The 20,677-nt window shown below is 35.9% G+C and overlaps 1 protein-coding gene across 16 annotated transcripts in view; it reads right to left on the minus strand.

The window, feature by feature from the left end:
• The window catches only part of LOC121416499 (protein scribble homolog), a 161,673-nt gene that overhangs the window by 125,885 nt on the left and 15,111 nt on the right, over positions 1–20,677 (minus strand). For all 16 annotated transcript variants that reach the window (XM_041610030.1, XM_041610051.1, XM_041610088.1 and 13 more), the window contains exon 2: positions 9,958–10,075. In XM_041610030.1, the coding sequence (XP_041465964.1) occupies positions 9,958–10,075 (118 nt within the window). The remainder of the gene's footprint in view (positions 1–9,957; positions 10,076–20,677) is intronic.

The raw sequence follows: 20,677 nt of genomic DNA on the forward strand, positions 1-20,677 counted from the left end.
CTACACTGCGATATAAAACAAGATGTACATGTAGAGAGTAGTTATTTATGATTCATGTCAGGATTGATTGAAGATGAAAACAGTTTCATGTACATCTAATAAAGGAAAGCCATGCCATACAGACTGACTGCCCATATTCTGAAGTCAGGTTTAACTTAGACCCTGGTCTGTGCTAAAATTATGGAAAGCCAAAAATGTCAAAATTGTCCTTACATTGTATGTTTCTTGTTTACTGTGTTCTTTCCTAACTCGTGAATGGTAAAGAAAGCCATCTTATGTAATCTTTCAGAAACAGTTAAGAATGATTTGAGAGAAAAGGGAGCTGATACATTGAAATTCTGCTGTTAAAGATTTATGCCACTATTGGCCATCCATACCTAAACCACAAATGTAAACCAGAGTTTAAATTAAACTTGACTTCAGAATACAGGGCACTGTGTTCAATACAGTGTACAATGCTGATTTTAAGTTAAACCAAATACTTTTCATACTGTATTAGCAGAAAAAAAAAATTCTACATTGCCAGAGAATCATCATGGGGGTGCACAAGGGCCAGGGGGAAAAATTACAGAAAAAAAGACTTTCGGAGACTAATTTTTAGCTAACCAGCCAATTACAATTCATACATTGGCCCAAGCCCCATGTATATTTTCCCCCTTAAAGGGTAAAAAGGCAATTCATGGTCCCTTAAAATGTTCAAAATAGTCCTTGTCAATTTCAAAAAGCCATTTTTGATTGCTACTGAGTTAAAGGCAATCTGTCACTTAACTTAGCACAGTCATTACTAGAAACATGCACGATATTTTGTCTTATTATACCAAGCAATTAATCCAACAAAAAGTCATGTGAATGCATTGCATCAAGAAATACATGTATATGGGTATTTAAGCAGCTAAGCAAGTTCATCAAGCAATTGGGCACATCCAAAAAGCAAACCATTTAAAGAAAATAAAAGAAAGGTTTGTTTTTTCTTAACTGAGACTTGGATATTTACTTGAAAAACGCTTATCCAAAACTTCAAATTTCTATGTAAATCATCAATGTTCGTCCACACTGTATTTTGTTCCAGAGTAATGATACTGATTTTTTGGGGGGGGAATTACAAAAATTCAAAGACGAAGTTCAATTCAACGTCTAATAAACTCTGTTAAATCTTTTCTAGTGTTCAGAGATACAATATTTAAATACATACAGTTTACGTATTAAAATAATGTATAATTTTTTACTTAAAAATGCAATTTCCCCTGAACCTGCACTGCAGCATCATTATAAATGATGTCGCATTTTTTCATTTCAAAGGGCTTTTCTTTTTTTAATAAGGAGTTAAGGACACACCCTCATTCTGATATACTACTCTGAGACGACTTTACATAACCTTTCAACAAACATAGGCTACATGTAACTTCTATTGCTGATCTATCGTATTCAAGATTTGCTTCAATGTTTTTCGTTTCCCTCCTGCGAAATCAATATAAGCTCAAAATGCAGAAAGTTATACTTGTAAGGCGTTTACTGTCTAGGTTTCATGAATCATTCATTAAGGATTATTAGCCTAACTTGGCACACAATCAAGTACTAAACTCTTTCACATGTAAGTAGGCTGGAAGTCATAACATCATGTAGAAAACCCAGCATGCCAGCATAAATACAAAAATTTACAAAATACTGTAAAGATTATTCCAAACATGTCCTCCTTTTACTGTAATTCTCCTTTTCTATTTCTAAATCATTCAGCCATTTACCTTTAAGCCATTTAATCCTAAAATATGATTCAACAAGTTTCAGTTTTTCACCTTAGTGTACAATTTTTGACAGACTATATAAGAATATTTTTTTAACGGAATTCAGGGACCGAGTCCAACATAATACCATTATACATGTATGAAGAATAAGACAAAAACATCAGATTATTTACATCAATAGTATTTTTGCAAGCTCCTCTCCTTATCTCAGTAAGATTCTCAACCATTATAATTGACATGCAGACTACAGTTCGTGCTGTATAAATACTAACAAACCGGGCAGGTCTTCGTGTAATCTACCCCCATTGGATCATGGGTAATTAAACTTGATGGATCTACTATTACAAGAGAAATGTTAATAGAGAGCTCTATGTAATACTGCCAACTCCCCTGACCGCCAATCCTCTCTATTACATGCACGCACACAACATGAAATGTAGGCCTACGTGCAAGGGGGGGTCTTCAGCACCCCTCCCCCATTTCTTACAATAAACATGTATAAAACACCATCATATGACCATCGGATTGTGTTCTTTTTTTACATGGTCAGCCCCCCCCCCCCTTCAAGACCGTTCTGCTGCCCCTGAACTGTTAAAATTTCAGAATATTCAAAACAATGAAAAATGAATAGAGATTTCTTCCACAGACTGAATTTAATATTAATGAAAATTGATTACTTAAATGTACATGTCCGTATGTATTAACAACTTACAAGAAAATTTCTTATTTTTAATAATATCATAAAATATCATTAAAAAGAGACAGCTTTTTCTCTATGGAAACTGATACAAGACAATTCTTGTTACATGTACATACATGTAGACATAAAGGTAGAACAAATGGTACCTTTTGAGTGTAATACTGTAATTTTGTTTTAGTTGCAATATTTAGTATACATATGTACATGTAATGTACATGTATAGTGGACAGAGACTAAGATATTCTTGAATTGCTCAAGAGAGAATCTCAAATGTAGATATCATTTGCTTTGCTTATAAATATTTTAACTATTTAATAAAAATACTTCCCATTGCTGTAAATGTACATGAGAATTTCAGGTTGTATTTCAAAACTGCAATGGATATGTTTATTTTCAAGTAACTATGGTGTCTTTTACAGACAAAAGACAACAAAAAAGTATTAACCAATAACTTTAAGTTGCAGTTTTGTATGTTTGCAGCCTGGCAGTAGCAATATACACACCTTCAGTGACTTTTACTTGCATCCAACTCCAAGTACATGTACTGTAGCGTTGGTTACAGAAAAAAAATTCACTCTCATGCATGTCGGGAAGGTGAGGAATAAATTTGTAGCATGAATTTCCACTTGACCCCTAACCTTTCTCAATCACAAGAATGTCATGAACGTGACAGTTCACAATGGAATGCTCAAAATCATTTTCCATTATTCCACCTACAAATAAAGAAGGCATTCATGGTATATGGAAAGCAACAACAAAGTAACGAAAAAAACTTTGTTCATATTTTTCACAAAATAATCAGACGTGAAAATAACATCACGGGAGTGGGACAAATAGAAATGTTTTGCACAAAAAGAAATATTATTGAATTTTGATGCATAATGGCCTAAAAATAACTTAAAGTTAAGTTACGAATGCCTATATGTCCATTCCTTACACTGCAGCAATAGCACACGTGTTTGTATCAAAAGTTGTTCTTGATGGAGACATTCAACTTTTTAGTTAATTGATTGTACAGTGTGTGGTATCTTCGACTATCACAACTAGAAAAGAATATTAAAAGAGTAAAGGAAAGTGAAATGAAAAACATTGGGGGATATAACATAAATGAATATCCAGTAATGAAATGACTGAATGGATTTTTGTAATAATAACAAAATAAATATCAAAATGGCCATTAAAAATTCAATATTCCCAGCAGGATGAATGCTTTTAGGAGGCAATCTTTTACATCAGTTAATTGCTTTCGAAATCCAACAGCACTTTCAAAAGAGCAAGAAAACAGGATGGAAATCGCAAGTGACGCAATGGGAGCACAAGCATAGACACTATGAAATCCAAAGCTTTCATCTTTATTACATGGCTAATGCAATTTGGGAATTCAATTATGGGTTTTCCTTTCCTTACTGAAGACGTGATGTCAACATCCCCACGGGATTCTGTGCACAGGTATCATTGCATGAACTACTGTAACAACATAGCAATATGTGTGCTCCCTCAGTCCCGCATGTGCATGTTCATGTATGGATCTTTCAAATTATTTCACTTTGCTGTTCAGGGAAGATATTCTCAGCACTGTAATTCGGTGTAATGGAAGGCAAAGCTTAGAGAAAGGCACTTTTACGTCAACTATTGTCCAGACTAGACATATAAGTACCTTGGGAAATTTCCTCTTTCACATTTCAATGTCACCCTTTCCTCTTTAAAACTTAAGTTTCAGTTCTAACAATAATTCATACTTTAAATTTTTTTCAAATATCTGAAACTATAAAATAAAACTGTAACATGTGCAACAAAGACCCATGTAACAGTTTAAAACCCATTTCCAACCCTTGATAGTAACACCAGCAACCTTGTTTTAGAGTTTCCCTCAGCCATATTTATGATGTTCCTGTATGTAGGACTGCCAAAGTCTGCTTGTTAAAGTGCATGATCTTGTTATTTACTTGATACATGTATGTAACATTCACTTGAACAGGAAGCACCTCCTACACAATGTTTCTCTGAATCAACTTTCTGAAGACAAATCAAAAGTATTCTACTTTAAAAGGTACATTAGCTGCCAAGTCATGCGTCACACAACATTCAGTGTCGTTATAGGCACATCAAAATACTCCCCCTCCACCCACCCCACAAAAAAAATTGGACAGAATTCATATTTTTTAAGCTTTTAAAATGTGGGCAATCCCACACACTTGGATTATTAATAAATAATAATGAAATTAAGTATTTTGACATCTTGAATCACTTTTCGCTATTAGAGCATAACTTGAAAATGAATTGCAAAATAAAAAAAGTTCTGTCCAAAAATTATGATCATTGATTCATAATGTACCGATATATCAAACACGTGGGCATTATTGTATATTTTTTTTTACTGGTGACTGCTCAGGTTTTCCATGAAGACCATTTGACCGCTAAAATAAAGAATAAGAAATTCAGTGTCACCAAAGAGAACCACTTAGAATCATAGTTTTCTTTAATATCCTGATCTACAAAACTTTATAAGATACCTGAACTTTTAATCAATGAAATAGAACTATACAAAGAAAATAATAGTACCAGACAGGATTCCTCCAATTTTGCACTTTGAATTCATCAGCCCATAACGTTATAATCCTGATGCTTGAGGGCTGCCATATTGATTTCTTTCTTTGTGACTCTTCACTACTCCACTGCAGAAAAGTAGATTATGATGACAGTTAAAACCCAAATAAAAAACAAACTCTGGAAAATGGAAATAGATGGTTTTGGATGTAAAGATGTGAAATGTGATATTCAACCAACTTTGGGGGAAGGTTTTTTACCCCCCCCCCCTCCCCAGTTCATCTTAATCGCCCATTTCTGAATATCATCAATTTTTTTCAAGAACTCAGGCATAGTGAATGACATGCGATGTACATAATACCAGAATGAAAACAATCCACTCTATGAGATAAGGCCTACATGACATATACATGTACATATATCCCTGGTAAAAGAATCAGAATTCCTCATCAATCCTACATGTATGAAAGATGGAAGAGAAGGGATGGAAAGGGGATCAAAACAATTAAAGATTGATGCACTGGGTGTATTTAATCAGAACAAGTGCAGCTCATATGGGAAAAAGCAGAGCGAGGGTAGGATATAGTCTTCAGGCAAAACTTTGGCAGTTTTACATGTATATGCAGCGCCATGTGTATTAAAAAGTGTAATTAAAATGTATGATTACGACAAATATTTTCAAGACATATACATTCAGATGTTACAACCAAGGGCCACTGGCCAATTACAGTACATGTACAGCAATCTATTAAAACTGCAGTTCTATGGGAAAATCAGGTACAAAAGGCTGTATTTTGTTAAAAGTAGAAAAAAAAGCAATACCATTATCATATTACTAATTGTGTCTCTTTATTAAACAGGAGCATACAGTCATATGTCCACTGATTTTAAAGGAATGATGATAACTCATACTTTTCCTTCCATCTATCCATAGAGCTATTTCTGTAATAGCTCTATGATCTATCTATAGGTCATACAATACTGAATTATCAATTCGCTGGGTTTCAACCCAGATTAGTCACTGAACTATTGTACAGCGTACAATGGGTTTGGTTCAGGAAGGTTTCACAGTAATCCCAGGAGAGAGACGGAAATAGCACAGAGTATGTAAATCATGGTAGCGCTGCTTTCAGGTCAATCTCTTTATAACGGCAAAGAGCTATAGGCCCTATTGATAGCTTGTAAGTTTCTTTTAAGTTGAATACTTTCAATTCAAACCTACATGTACATGTACAGTGGCATAAAAAGAAAGCTATAATGCGACTATTGATAATATCAAATTGTCTAAAGGGGGGGTGTGAATTCAGTCTAAAATGCCTATTAAAGAATCCTGGATAAAGTCAGCCCATTTTAAAAAGGCTACTTTCTATCTTTCTAACCCAAAACAGCTACATGTACCATGTACATGTACAACTTAACACAATTCATACATGTACGTCTACATGTACATTGAGTGAGAAAAATTTCAGAATGGAGATAACTTAACTTTTCACTCAGTCTGTATCAAACTATCTTTTTTCCATTCTCATTTCTGCATTTGATTTGTAACCTTTCTCCTCTATGAAAAAAAATAGAGGGAACACTATTCTACAGAATTATAGGCCTGCATGTACAAGTCATTTACAAGAAATATCAAGATCCACATCAACTGTACATCCAGTAACTGGCCCCGGTTTTGTTTTAAAGTCCCCTTCAGCCGCTCCCCCGTGCTGCCAGGATCCGGAAATTCAATGTTTACGCGCAACGAATGTGGCTTTTTAGGGAGGAAACTGATAGTCTTGTTTACACTTGCAGTTCTAGCAGGGAGGAGGCGAGAACCCTGTTTACACACACATGCCAGGATCGATTCTGGTGATAACTGGCAAACCTCATCCTGTCCCCACGCTTCCTCTTTCCTCGGAGTGGTGCATCCCAGAATGCCCAAACGTCACTCTGAGTTTCGGTGGGCTGTCAGCCTGTCACTGCAATGCACTGGCAAATCTCTATGAAAGGGACTACTGACAAGTGACCATAGAAAATTAGAAGATAATAAAGTTTTATTTATGATTATGCCATGAAGGAGCTTCCTTGGAGAGGTCACAGAGGTGCATCCCAAAATGCCCAAACGTCGCTTTAAAGTTTCAGCGTGCTATCACTATCTGTATAATTCAACTGTACAGCCAAATCTCCATTTAAAGGGGACTTCAGACAAGTGACCATAGCTTATAAAGATAATAAAACAGCTTTATTTTATGATAATCCCAAGATGGGGGTTCCAAGGAAAGGTGCATCCCAGAATGTCCAAACCTGTCAGTCGAAAGTTTCAGTGGGCTGTCACTGTAACGGAATGGTAAATCTCTATTAAAGGGATGCCCTACAAGCGAAAAAATAAAAACAGTCTTATGAATCATCAAATGAATGAAAGATGGTGTCACTCCCCCCCCCCCCCCCCTCCCTCCAAAGAAAAAAAAAACCTTTGGAATAGGGCCTATAAAAAAAACAAGAATTATTACAATTTTCTGCTCCAAGTGAAATGTGAAATACATGTTGTATTAACACTGATTAGGCAACAAGATCATTATTACTGTATCTTATTTCATTCATTTTCATTTTTTCTATGTAAGGCAAAAATTTCCAATCCTGGATATTTGAAAAGATTGTTTGTAGAGCGCGATTTTGCTGTTATCAAATTCCAAGGGAGAATTGATAGACTTTCTATTTCTTTTACACTTTGATTTTGAAATCTTAACTTTGATTGTACCTACATGTAATTCCTAGATGTACAGTAGATGTCTTCTCTTCATGATTACTCTCTATATCAAAAAGATGATTAAGCATGACATATACATGTAGAAATACACTCCTGTGCTTAAAAAAACAAAATAACAGGAAGCCATTTAATTTCGCCGTGATCATTTTAATTTCCTGAAAAATATCTAACTTTTCCTTTTCTATATTCGTCACACACAGAACACTGCTTTCGAGATTTTTCAAGTAGAAGGAATACTTTTATGTGAAAAACAAAAGTAACAAAAAAATGAAACTGTCAAAGCCATCTCATAAATCATCATTCCTTTTTGAATACCAATAACCCAATGTTGTTTTTCATAAGTTGCTGGTGGGTTTATATCACGTAATTTTATTATTATTCAAAAATTATCAAAAACAAGTAGAACGCCTCTGGCAGTCTCGCCTGGATTACGCAATTTGATATAGCAGCAGTGCTTTCTTTGAAAACAGCCCATGAATAATTATTCACAGAAGATTATGATAATAAAATATTATATCCATTGATCCCAAAATGACCTTTGACCAAGAACATGTGACCGAAGATATGTGCAAAAGAACCATTCATACTTGATTACCCTTATGTCGATGTTTCATGAGCTAGATCCATAACTTCTTAAGTGGTGGTGCCAATTCAACACATACTCCTAATACAGCCAGAGTTCATTGACCTTGAAATGACCTTTGATCTTGGCCATGTTCCAGTAACGCACACAGGGTATTCAGGGATACATTGCTGCTCTTACATACATGTCCAAGTTTCATGAACTAGATCCATAGACTTATAAAGTTATGACAATTCCACAAATACCCCCAACATTACCAAAGTTTGTTGACCCTAAATGACCTTTGACCTTGGTCATGTGACCTGAAACTAGCACAGGATGTTCAAGGATACTTGATTGCTCTTATGTCCAAGTTTCATGAACTAGATCCATAAAAATTCAAACTTACGATGACAATTCTTCAAATTCCCTGAATATGACCAAAGTTCGTTGACCCTAAGTGACCTTTGACCTTACTCATGTGACCTGAAACTCACGTAGGATCTTCAACTATACACTATTACCATTATGTCTAACTTTTATGAACTAGGTCCATATACTTTCAAAGTTATGACAACATTTCAAAAACTTAACCTTGGTTAAGATTTCGATATTGATTCCCCCAACATGGTCTAAGTTCATTGACCCTAAATGACCTTTGACCTTAGTCATGTGACCTGAAACTCAGGCAGGATGTTAAGTAATACTTGATTACCCTTATGTACAAGTTTCAGGAACTAGGTCTATATACTTTCTAAGTTATGATGACATTTCACAAACTTAACCTTGGTTAAGATTTCAATGTTGACAACGCCGCCGTCGTAAAAGCGGCGCCTATAGTCTCGCTCTGCTATGCAGGCAAGACAATAATTCTTTGATAAGAATTTGCAGAGAGCCAGAGAATGTATAAACTATAGAGAAGATGCCAGTGTATATGGTGGTTTGTTTTACAGACTCACAACTTGAGGGTTCAAGGTTCAAATCCCAATCGGACACTTGTGTGGTTTCTTTTTATTTTTCAGGGGGGGTCTTATGAAACATGTTTTTTTTTATTTGACATCAGGGAAATAAACATATCAATTGAATCACTTTGTAAATCAATTAATTATTAAAAGAGAGGGAAAAATATTTCTGACATGTTGTATAGAGGAGACAGATTAGAACAACAGTGACAGATGAGTTGCTGGTATAAAATGCAATTAATATTTATCACTTGGAGCCAATTGGTGATAGCTCCCAAGTTGATTCAAGAACTTCCCCCATTTGAGCTTTCAGACAGGGTCGTCAAGACACCTGACTGACTCAGTCAACAATCAATATTGACGCAGTAATATTATAACCATGTCTAAAAATAAAGTAAATATGTTTTTGTCATATCCTTCATTCACTCTGCACTTTGTACATCCTGTCCTTGATACAGTAATTCGTTATGCTGATGAAAGAATTTTAATTACTTTAAAAGTTTGTAGTTCCCATAATACTTTTCCTGGAATCATGCATCACTACGTCTGCAACTCATCTTTTTGCACGTTAAAATAGATCCCCATGATTTACAATTATTAATCATCGTCCATGATTTATTCTATGTGAAAATAATAAGCCTTGCCCTTCCCCTCCATATCAACCCATGTTGTCATAGTTTTCCCCTGTAACTTACCATTGCGGCTCACATCTAGCTCCAAGAGATTCATGAAATTGCCTATCTCCGCTGGCAGTCTCTCCAATTCATTATCACTTAGTCCAAGATGACGGAGATTGGTTAAGCGAAAGAAGTGCTGCAAGATAGAAATAAACAAAAAATAATTAGTATTTCTAGATTAAAGTTCAATAAAATTGAATTCACTATTTGACTGGGACATTGTGCATGAATTCAGCATTTTGTCAGCTTCCACAAAGATCTATATGCCTTTTGCCTTGAAACAGAATCCCACAGAGATCTAGCGTCCTTTGGCAAAGCGTTAATCCATACTTTGCCACTCTCAACCAAGGTGCTAAATGGGTACCCAGTAGGATGAGAAAGCCTGTGTAGTATGCCCAGAAAATGAGTCTTGGAACTCTTGTTGGAACGCTCCCCAGGGAGTGGAGACTGTGCATACATTGTATGCAGGCATGCAAGGATCTGATGACTGGAGTAATAATATGCTGTAAAGTGCTTTGGGTCATTATGGCAAACGTGCTAAATAAAAAATGGCTACTACACTTCTGAGTTTCATGAACTAGAACTATTAACTTTCAAAGTTATGACCCTAAATGACCTTTGACCTTGGCATGTGACCTGAAATTTGCACAGAATGTTTGCGGATACTTGATTGCTTTAACATGTATATCCAAGTTTCATTAACTATTAAAATACATAAACTTTTAGTTATGATTGAAATTCAATATATGCCCCCACATGGCCCAAAGTTTGTTGACCTAAGATGACCTTTGACCTTGGTCATGTGTTTTTAAGACGATGGATGAATTATGATGCGGACGATGTTGATGATGATGATAGTGATGGCGATGATGACGATGACAATGACAATGATGACAATGATGATGATGAAGAACCATTCAATGGCATTAGCTCCCACAATATTAATGACACAATGATTATGTATCATCACAAAGTTTCTGGAGAAGATACATGTAGGTCCTAAGTTCAGATACCAAGTTCAGATACCGGTATACATATTTGAAGGTCTCAAACACTGACTTTCATTCTTCTTTGTAATCTATAAATGTGTTTGTGATCTACAAGGTTGAGGAATACAATACCGATAACATTGTTTTATAGTTGAAGGCATATAATTCTTCTTCATTATGTCTTGGGTCGTTCACATCAAGATGAATGATCATCAGTAATAGGAGCTCCACGCCACCTGGCGCCCTCACGGTAAATCTCATCATTGCCGAGCCACTTCACCTATCAACCATATCAATTCTCACGCCTCAATGGGCCGTAATACCCTGCCATCTTTTTCTCATAATCGCCCAAATTTAATATCAAGCGTATTCCGAGCCACCATACTGTACCCACAAGATGCAGAGGCACAAAACAGGCACCACATGAAATGTTTCTTCCCATCTGTACTACAGATGCTATTGATATTCTAATTACATGAGATAATCTGTAGGCTTCAAAATTACAAGTTTTCATTATACATGTAGGTAATCAAATTGTCTTTAATAGCCGTTTGTTTCTTTACAAATGAATCCTTTTTTAAATGGAACCTAATTGAACCCCCACCCCCCCCCCACCAAAAAGACTTGATTTTATAAATTTTGGGACAATTGCAGGCCAACATGTACATGTAAATCCATTTTGTAATACACAAGATATTCCTTGCACTATAAATTTGTAGGCCTACATACATGTACATGTAGATTGCCCTGTACTGATATCTACATGTACAATCAGCTGTATATTGAAGCTTGCAAAATTTAAAAGTTTAGAACCCTTGGCTATTGAAAATTGAACTTGAAGCCATGTGTCACAGATACTGACAGAATAGTGAGTTATGCACTGCAATGATGTTCCCCCAATGAGTTGGCAGTGAATTTGATTGAAATACCAGTATTTCTTTACCTTTGAGTTGTTCAAGCCCCAATCCAATATTCAACACTTTAAATTGACCTTCATGATTGAATCCAAACTGTACATGGAATGTATAGGCAAGTAGTTGAAATAGTTTTAAAAGCAGTGAAATTCATAAATCATATTTAATCATGTACACTACATACATGTACATGTATCTCTTTTCAAAATGTGTGTCCTTTACTGCTGCAGTTGTTTAATAATTAATACTAAGCAACTAGGACATAACATTTTGCATGACTCAATGCAGGCCCAGACGCAAACCTATTGATGCACATTTGCTTTTATAATTTACTTAGATTTCGTAAAATAGCCTTTAATAAAAATGGACATACATATAATGTATTTATGTCCATTTTTAAGGTTTATATTTTATGATATTGCAGTACAATACAGTTGCTTTTTGGGGGGGTTGTGTTTTGGGGGTTGGGGAAAGAGTTTTAGATTTTCTGATTTTGTTTTGTTATTTTGCTTTTTTTGTAGTTTTGTGGGGAGTTTTAGGGGGGGGGGGTAATTGTTCGATTGCTTATTTTAGGGGGGTGAGGTCAATTTGCAATGGCATACTACATGTAGTTGCAGTACAGTATAAAGATAAGGATGTACACGTGTATGTAAGCCTACATGCATATGTGTCTTCCCTACATTTACAGGTTTATTTCCAATCGTCTAATGCCAATTGCCAACTCGTCTACTATCATTTGGTCTACCATCAGTTCATCCACTCACCACATGGTCTACTTTCATTCAGTCTAATAACCAGTTGGTCCAATAGCCATTTAGCCAATATACCATTTGGTCTAATTACATTTAAGTGTTAATTGTGCAAAATGAATGAAAAGAAAATTTGGTATAAGACCAACTGGTTTAGATGAAATGGTAATAGATAAAGTGGTGATTAGATAAAGTGATGATTGGACTAAATGGTTATTGGACCACATGGTTGTTAGACGAAATATTGATGTACATGTACGGAATAGCATCAGACTATGAAGAAAGACCATGTGGTGAGTGGACGAATTGGCAATTTACTGTACAATTAGGGCTAAATTCCACAGGTTGGTCCAAATCATGTAACGTGAGTAACCGACACATTCCAATGATTTGCCAGGAGCATAATAGAATTTCCCAAGTTTTGTTTTTATACAAAGGATAGTCAGACTGTGTACTTTGTTGTGATAAGGAGATGTTTAGTTCCTATCAATAATAATGGAGTTACAGCTCCAAGTATGAGTCAAGGTGTCTCCAAATGTAACGTGAGTAACCGTGGAATAGGCCCAATGTACAATTAGGTCTAAATGTATACAGGTGGTTCAATTACCGCAGTGCTTGAGTCTGTATGCACTGACACAACCGCAGGCAGTTTACATGTACACTGATCACAGTTTACTTCCAATGTGTACACAGAAATAGCATAGTAAACAATCAGGTTGACTTGGAGAAATGACATTTTCAAAGTCCTTCCCCATTCCTGAGTATTGTTTGGGGTCACTTCTGTGGAAGAATGCACACCCAAGGATTTGAAAGACGGGCAGCAGCGGAAACACAAAACCGGTGTCAGGGGGTCAATGTTTATCATTGCACAACTGCAATGATAATTTGTATACCTGTAGGCCCATAAAGTTTACATTTACATGTAGACCTATATCAGCCAACCATCACAAAACTTTTGCTTCTACATGGACTAAAATCAAATTGCCAAAGCTAATTCTAAATCAAATTTTCATGAAATTCTATTATTCACTTGCAATATTTTCATTTTTGTCTGGAACGAAAGAGGAGATTCATTCTCACTGGATATTAAAGGCAAATGATAGTTGTGCCCCTGCAGAAATTTAAGCGTGCCGCTTGCTAGTACAACTAGCATGCGACTAGCAGGGCGCTCGCTTAATAAGCGAGTGCCTGCTAGCGAACAGTCCCTGCTCGCTAAAAGATCGCTTAACTATTACTCTGCACGCATATCACATGCTTATTAAGCTAGCCGCATGCTAGTTACTAGCATGCCGCAAGCTTGCGCAAGCTAGTCGCACGCTTCCCGCAAGCTTGGAAATTTCTGCTAGTTGTGGTAACAATATCAAAATGAGTTCGTACAAAATCCAATGAAATGACCACCAAAGTGTCTGTTTGTATAGATAAAACATATGTGGCAAAAAATTCTGGAAAAAATTGTGTAATTGCTGAGAAATCAGCAAATAAGCACAGGATTCGGGTCAAGCGTCAGGCCCGACATTCAAAGCAATAATTATGCACTGTCCCAGGTGCGCTTATCTGTGTTGGTGATCTTCAGTCTGAACATTTTTCAGCGTAGATTTCAAGATTTCACAAAGTTCAGTTTATGTAACTGTACCAGATCTAGATCCTCGATGATATACTGACAATTAAGCCTTGTTTTACAGACTTTCTCATGAAATCAGTGTTTACTGCAAGTTTGCAACTACTGGAATTTCTCTTTAAAAGAGATGAAGAAGATGGCATCTATAGTTCCACAGGTCTGTATAAATCTCCTATGAATCTCCAAACAATTTCTTTAATTGAATACACATCCAGGCCTGTCGTGAATCCCTAGAGAGAAAACAGGTTGCTTGTTTTTTTTCCAAACCAGTGAGGTACATGTCCCAAATAGCACAGCAATTGCAGCGACAGTCGAAAGGCAAAAAGTGTAGAGTACATGTTTAAACCGATGAGGACAACCTGGACATGATCATACTATGATTTGATTTCCCTTGGATTGCAACCAATAGGGATAATGGTAGTCTGAAAGCACAGACTCGTACTCTAACCAATTATACCATGTTTGGAGTGAAGACTAGATGCCAAACTCTGTCTGTGTCAAATACATGTACAAGCCAGCCACAGTACATAGTGAATCTAGTCTCATTACTTCAGACTCCGCATTATGCAACATGGGAATTGCTAAAACCCAGGGTCTGTGACTGCAGACTACAGGGATGGTGTGTCAGGCAAGCATGAAACTCCAATCAAATTAAACGGTTCCAGGGTATGTTGGTTGGTTGGGAGGTATGGGGATCATGCATGCATGTACATGTAGGCTACTTCAGCTCAGATGCCTACAGGATTTTAAAATCATACAGGCCAGTTTAAATCGTAAGCTGAACGCCCAAGTTGCAGCATTATAAAAGCCAGGTACATGTATGTAGGGACAGTGATATTCCGTTTCAAAAAATTTCCGTTTTCACATTGAATAGCAAAATTACACGTAGATCTACACTCGCACTGGTCAAAATTGTATCTGCTACTGTACCAACAACACAACAGAATCCATTTTAATCGGATCTATGCGGGTGTATATAATATTTTTACAAAGATATTTAGCATGCATACATCCTCACCTTTCACATTATTAGCATTATTTCACAGTGAAATGATATTTCATCGATAATTTTGGGGTTTTTTTGACATCGTTATCATCAGTCAACGGCGTTTGCCAATCCGCCATCTTGGATTTTAAGACCATGATATCGTGCTATTACATCTTCAAACGTAGTGGGCAGCAAAACATGACCGTGTAGTTAGAACGATATGATATGTGTACAGTGCAGTGCAGCCCAACCCGGCCGGCCGGGTACGGGCGCGGGGTACAATCGAGTGTGCTGATGTCGAAGTTCTTTTGTATTTTATTATATGAAATTAGGTTTATTCAAAAATTTTCCACCAAGAACGAAAACAATTGGATTGATAGCTAATTATTAATAAAGTGTTTTAGTTAATTAATGCTGCAACTTATTTCATCATAATGGAGACACATCATTTATACAAATGTATAAAAAAATGAAACAAGTTTTATTTCATGTAATAAAATAAGAAAAAGGAATGTGGAGATCATCAGCCTACATGTACCTAATATTCATGACAACGTGCATATATAACTGTTTTCACAAAATATTGCTAAACTTTAATATTAAATAACTGTTATTTGTTATCTGATTTTGTGAATTTTACTCTATTTATTTAGGTATTTCTCAGTCCGGGGCATTCCTTTAATTCCTCCCTGAACATGTACAATTAGCATTGTTTATTATGTTTCAGTCAGGTTGGTCCTTATTGACAAATTTGTAAAAAATGAAATAATGTATAATTCAAACAATAAAAAAAAAGAAATAGTGAGGGACACCATCGACTGTCACATTTGCATGTCATGGAGTTACTTGTGCATACATGTATGTATCACTGTTTTGTGAAAAATAAGCAAAATTTTAAATGTCTTAACTTCTTCATTTTACATGTGTACATGTATCCGAGTTTGATGAAATTTTCAGCATGCTCGTTTGATTTTTCTCTATTCATTCAAATCAACATTTTTCTTACACATAGGTGGACTTGATCTTTAAAGAGTGTGAAAAAGTAGCATAAACTCGTATAGGACATCCAGGTAGGGCTGCTGTACATACATATAGAGACATTATATTGTTCCTACATTGTACCATGTTCTAATAGGATCCATGATTTTACTTATGAACTGTAGAAGAACAACTGTACTTTCAATTTATTACTGAGTATATTTTCCTACATTGTACCATGTTCTAATAGGATCCATGATTTTACTTATGAACTGGAGAAGTACACCTGTACTTTCAATTTTATTACTGAGTGTATAAGTATCCTTTCTCAACCCACTCAAGTATCATTTTTCTACACAGAGTGAGTGATGTGTGAGTCACATCAAGGAGATATCAAAAGGTAATATCTCCTTGGTCACATCAAATCATCATCTCAGGTAACAGTACTAAACATGTAGGCCTACATCAATACATACATTGTACTGTACATGTACATCGGTGCATCCACCCACGTACAGCACCCTAATCCAAAATACACTCGCATAATGTTGATTGTAATACAAATACCGGCACCCATCTGTTTTATTCTGCATTATGAATGCATCACAATTTTGTATGGCAGCATGAAAATGGAGCAAACAACATACTATACACGCATTTTAGATGATAGGAAAGATAAATCTGTATTGTTTACTTGCTACATGTACATGTAGTTGCTCGTCACAATACATTTATGAACATTTCCATTTGAATCCATTATGTTATGTAGAAAAGGTGAAATGTATTGCTGTAGAATGGAGAAATTATTATTTGTAATGTACATGTACATGTATGTGTACGCATGTTGAGTACCGGTACATGTACATGTAGCAATACTTGGAAAAAGCATGCAAAATTAGTAGGGGCTAGGCGATGTCCCATCCCTCCTGAGTCATTTCCTGATGATGAAGCTGCGTGTGATTGATGAAATAATGTTTTTAATACGACTACAGTGCTTTTTCCTGTCTTGAACTATACGTGAACAAGTAAGTCCCTGCTCAAGACAGCCTTATGTACATGTACATGTACAATGTAATAACTTGTATTGAGTGATCACTTCAAATATACATGTACAGTACATGTAATTAACTGGGGGGTTTTAACATATTATTTCTTTAATTAATAAAATCTAAACTTACACGTTCTTTGCATCAATATTTTGCATCATATTTTGCATCAATCATCACTGACTTTGTAGGTCCATCAGCAAGCCATTCATTGCAAGGAAGAATAATCTACATGTATCTACAATGTTACATGTACATACAGACATATAAAAAGCAGGCCTACATGTACAATTGTATACATGTGTATTGTATAAAATTTATGATTACGGTAACTCTGACTTTTACATCTTAAAACCTAACTTAAGGCTACAATAATGATAGATACATATAGGGTAATTAAGTACATGTACATGTATGAATAGAGACTTCAATAAAAATTGAAATTCTTATCTGGAATTGTTTGTACATGTAGCCGACTCCTTGGCACCACTTCTCATTGTTCAGATTAACATTTATCATTCAGCACATGCTCAGAACACAGAGGCATTTTCTTCCTGTCAAATGCTTGTATCCCACCAACTCTGAGTTTTTTTCAGCTACATGTACACGTACTTAACAGCATGAAATTACATATAGTCTCTGTGCATGTGAAAGACCGGAAGGGGGGGCAGTCAAGTATATAGCTGTACATATGTGTGACCCAAAAACTTTTTTATGGGGTGTTTTTTTTTTCAACTTTGGATGCGGGCAGCGCATACACTCGTTAATAAGGGTATCAAAAACACTGATTTAAAAAAAAGGTGGTCTTGAAATAATGGACAATGGTCAAACGCAGGTTCAAACATATTTAGGGGATGTTTCTTTTTCCAAAGCTTTTTTTTTTAAGACTAGCCAAACGTGTTTAGGGTATGTTTTTTCCCTCAGCTTTTTACCCTGGGCTTTTTAAATTATTACCTGATGAATTTTGGATGACACTTAGACACCATTCTCACTAGACTACCTTCCTAAAACTACATGTAGTTTACTTGAAGCTAGTTTTAATAGTGGAAACTAGTTTGACGTGTAATGAGAACAGTTGAAGCAATCTTCTAAACCGGTTCACAAAACCACCTCGCGATGTACAATGTAGTTTTCAAGATCGCTTTGCCTCGTTAAACTGGTTTTAGCGTGAAGACATAACCGTTCTTCAGAAAGCGATCTTCCACACTTTGAGCACGCTACTCCACACGACAGGTGTAGAATTCATGCCTATGCTGTGGTTTCATAATTCGTGCAAAACGTGTCACCCCACTGACAGCATTTTTATAGCAACAAGATCGCTTTACATGAAGTGATTTTTAAAACCACTTTCATTGGAACGCCAGAAAAGCTATCTTCCAAACTGGTTTCCTGAATCGGCTTCCAGTAAACTACATGTAGTTAAGAGAGCGCGATGAGAACGTCCTCATATTTACAGAGTTAACATTGTACCGGTATTCCTTTATTTGTGGTATATTAACCCTACATGTACATGTAACTGCACTGGGACATGCAATACCAATAGTTCTGTCTATTTAAGCTTATTGTTAGCAAGTAAACATAACTTGTTTAGGGGTCACATTCTGGCAACATTTTGTATAGGGGCCAAAATGTGTAAATGAAGCCTTCAAAAACTTTAGGGGTTATTTTGCACACAGAGAGGGGGTGTTTGGAAATAACTTGGTCACGCATGTTAACAGCAATACATTTGACTGCCCCCCCCCCCTTGGGTGGAAAATTTGTATAGGGCTAAGTGCTTTTTATTCAAAGTTGTTTTTAACATACATATATATATTGAATCTATAAATATAAATTACTGTATATGTATGCAGAAATGTACATGTAATGCTCATGGTTGCGTACTTGTATGTACATGTACAATGCCTTTTTTGCACTTTTGAATTAGAAGTCCCTTCAAATTCAAACTCAAGTAGAAGTTCAAATGGGCTCTACATAGAAGGCAAAGGCTATTTGAACATAATAATTGGGTGGTTGTGTGCGAAAGACAAATTCGTCCCCAGTGTAAAAAAAAATGAACACAGTACAAATTGAACTCAAACACAAATCAGCACACACCATTATCTCATCATGCATGTACATGTACTTTTAACAGGTTCTGGATAGCCTGCTGTGCAAACCCTTTATTCGAGTTAAGGGTCTGAAATGCAGCCTACTCACGCCTTGTGTACTCGAGGCCCTCTCACTCAGAATTAAAGGTATTGTTTAACTTTGTGAGCAGCCGATTTAAAAAATTCTCAAACCGAGATGAAACATGTGTACAAGTGCATGTACATGTATTAGAACTAATAAACCCTGAAAACAACCATTTTTGAGAATGAAAAGCGAAAACTACAAGGAAAACCCCAATTTTGTAAAATAGGCGTCTCATAAATAGTACACATAAGTGTATGGGATGAAATTAAGATGATGTTTCCGGTTACTTTATACTGTAAAAGCTGTTATTTTCGCGTACAGAATTTTTCGCGAATCGCGGGGGTCCCGACATTTTCGCGGGTTGTTAAATTCGCGATCGGAAGATGTACGATACATTTCCACAGCATTTCAAAGAAGCAAAACGAGTGCAATTTATGTGCAAATCTACACTCCTCAAAGTCACCATGCTGATATGTCTTTTGTACATAAATATGTCCCTGTAAAAACAGTTACAAATTATGGAAAAAGTGGCTTAAATTTCACTTTTTTAACCTTTAGATCTAAAAATTCATCATGCCACAGGATCTATAGGGTTAAGCAATCTTTGGAATTTGTGTTTGGTTCGATTCATTTTTCAAAAAGTTGGTAAAAAGTGCAAAATTGTGGAATTTTGTGAACAGAATGTTCACCTTCAAAATTCTGGTCATGTGACTTATGAATATTAATGAGTATGCAAATAGCTGGGTCATTCCACGGGGTTGGGGCAACAGCACTTTTTTGTGTTCCTTATGAACTGTTAGCTTTATCCTGAAAATGTGTTTGGTGTTTTGATGTTGCAATGTGGTTTTGTTGGAAGGCAGTTATGTAAGCAATTACTTGATGCAGAAATAAAAATGTTGAACTGCAAGTATTATTGATGGTGAGACTTTAAATGATGATGTCCAGACTCTTTTTTGGGGTACCAAGTGTGACATCCAAAATGGTCATTTTCAGTTGAAGATATCTAATCAAAAGATAGACTTAGTCAAATTCAAATGGCCATGATTGATAAAGCAACATTTGTTTAATAACAAAACAGTAATGGGATAGCAAATGAAAAGAGACTTCATATCATAAATCATTCCTACAAATCGGCATACCACCGTTACATGCGATGTCCTCGTTTATTTTTTTCTGTAACGGCGGTAATGTGGTTAATATCTAAAAATCAGAAATCATTTTTTCCAAAATTATGTGTCAGAAATAAAGGGCAGGCAGTAAGCAACTGTTAATCAAAAGATTAGC

This window comes from Lytechinus variegatus, chromosome 1, assembly GCF_018143015.1.
Source record: "Lytechinus variegatus isolate NC3 chromosome 1, Lvar_3.0, whole genome shotgun sequence".
Classification (NCBI taxonomy): Eukaryota; Metazoa; Echinodermata; class Echinoidea; order Temnopleuroida; family Toxopneustidae; genus Lytechinus; species Lytechinus variegatus.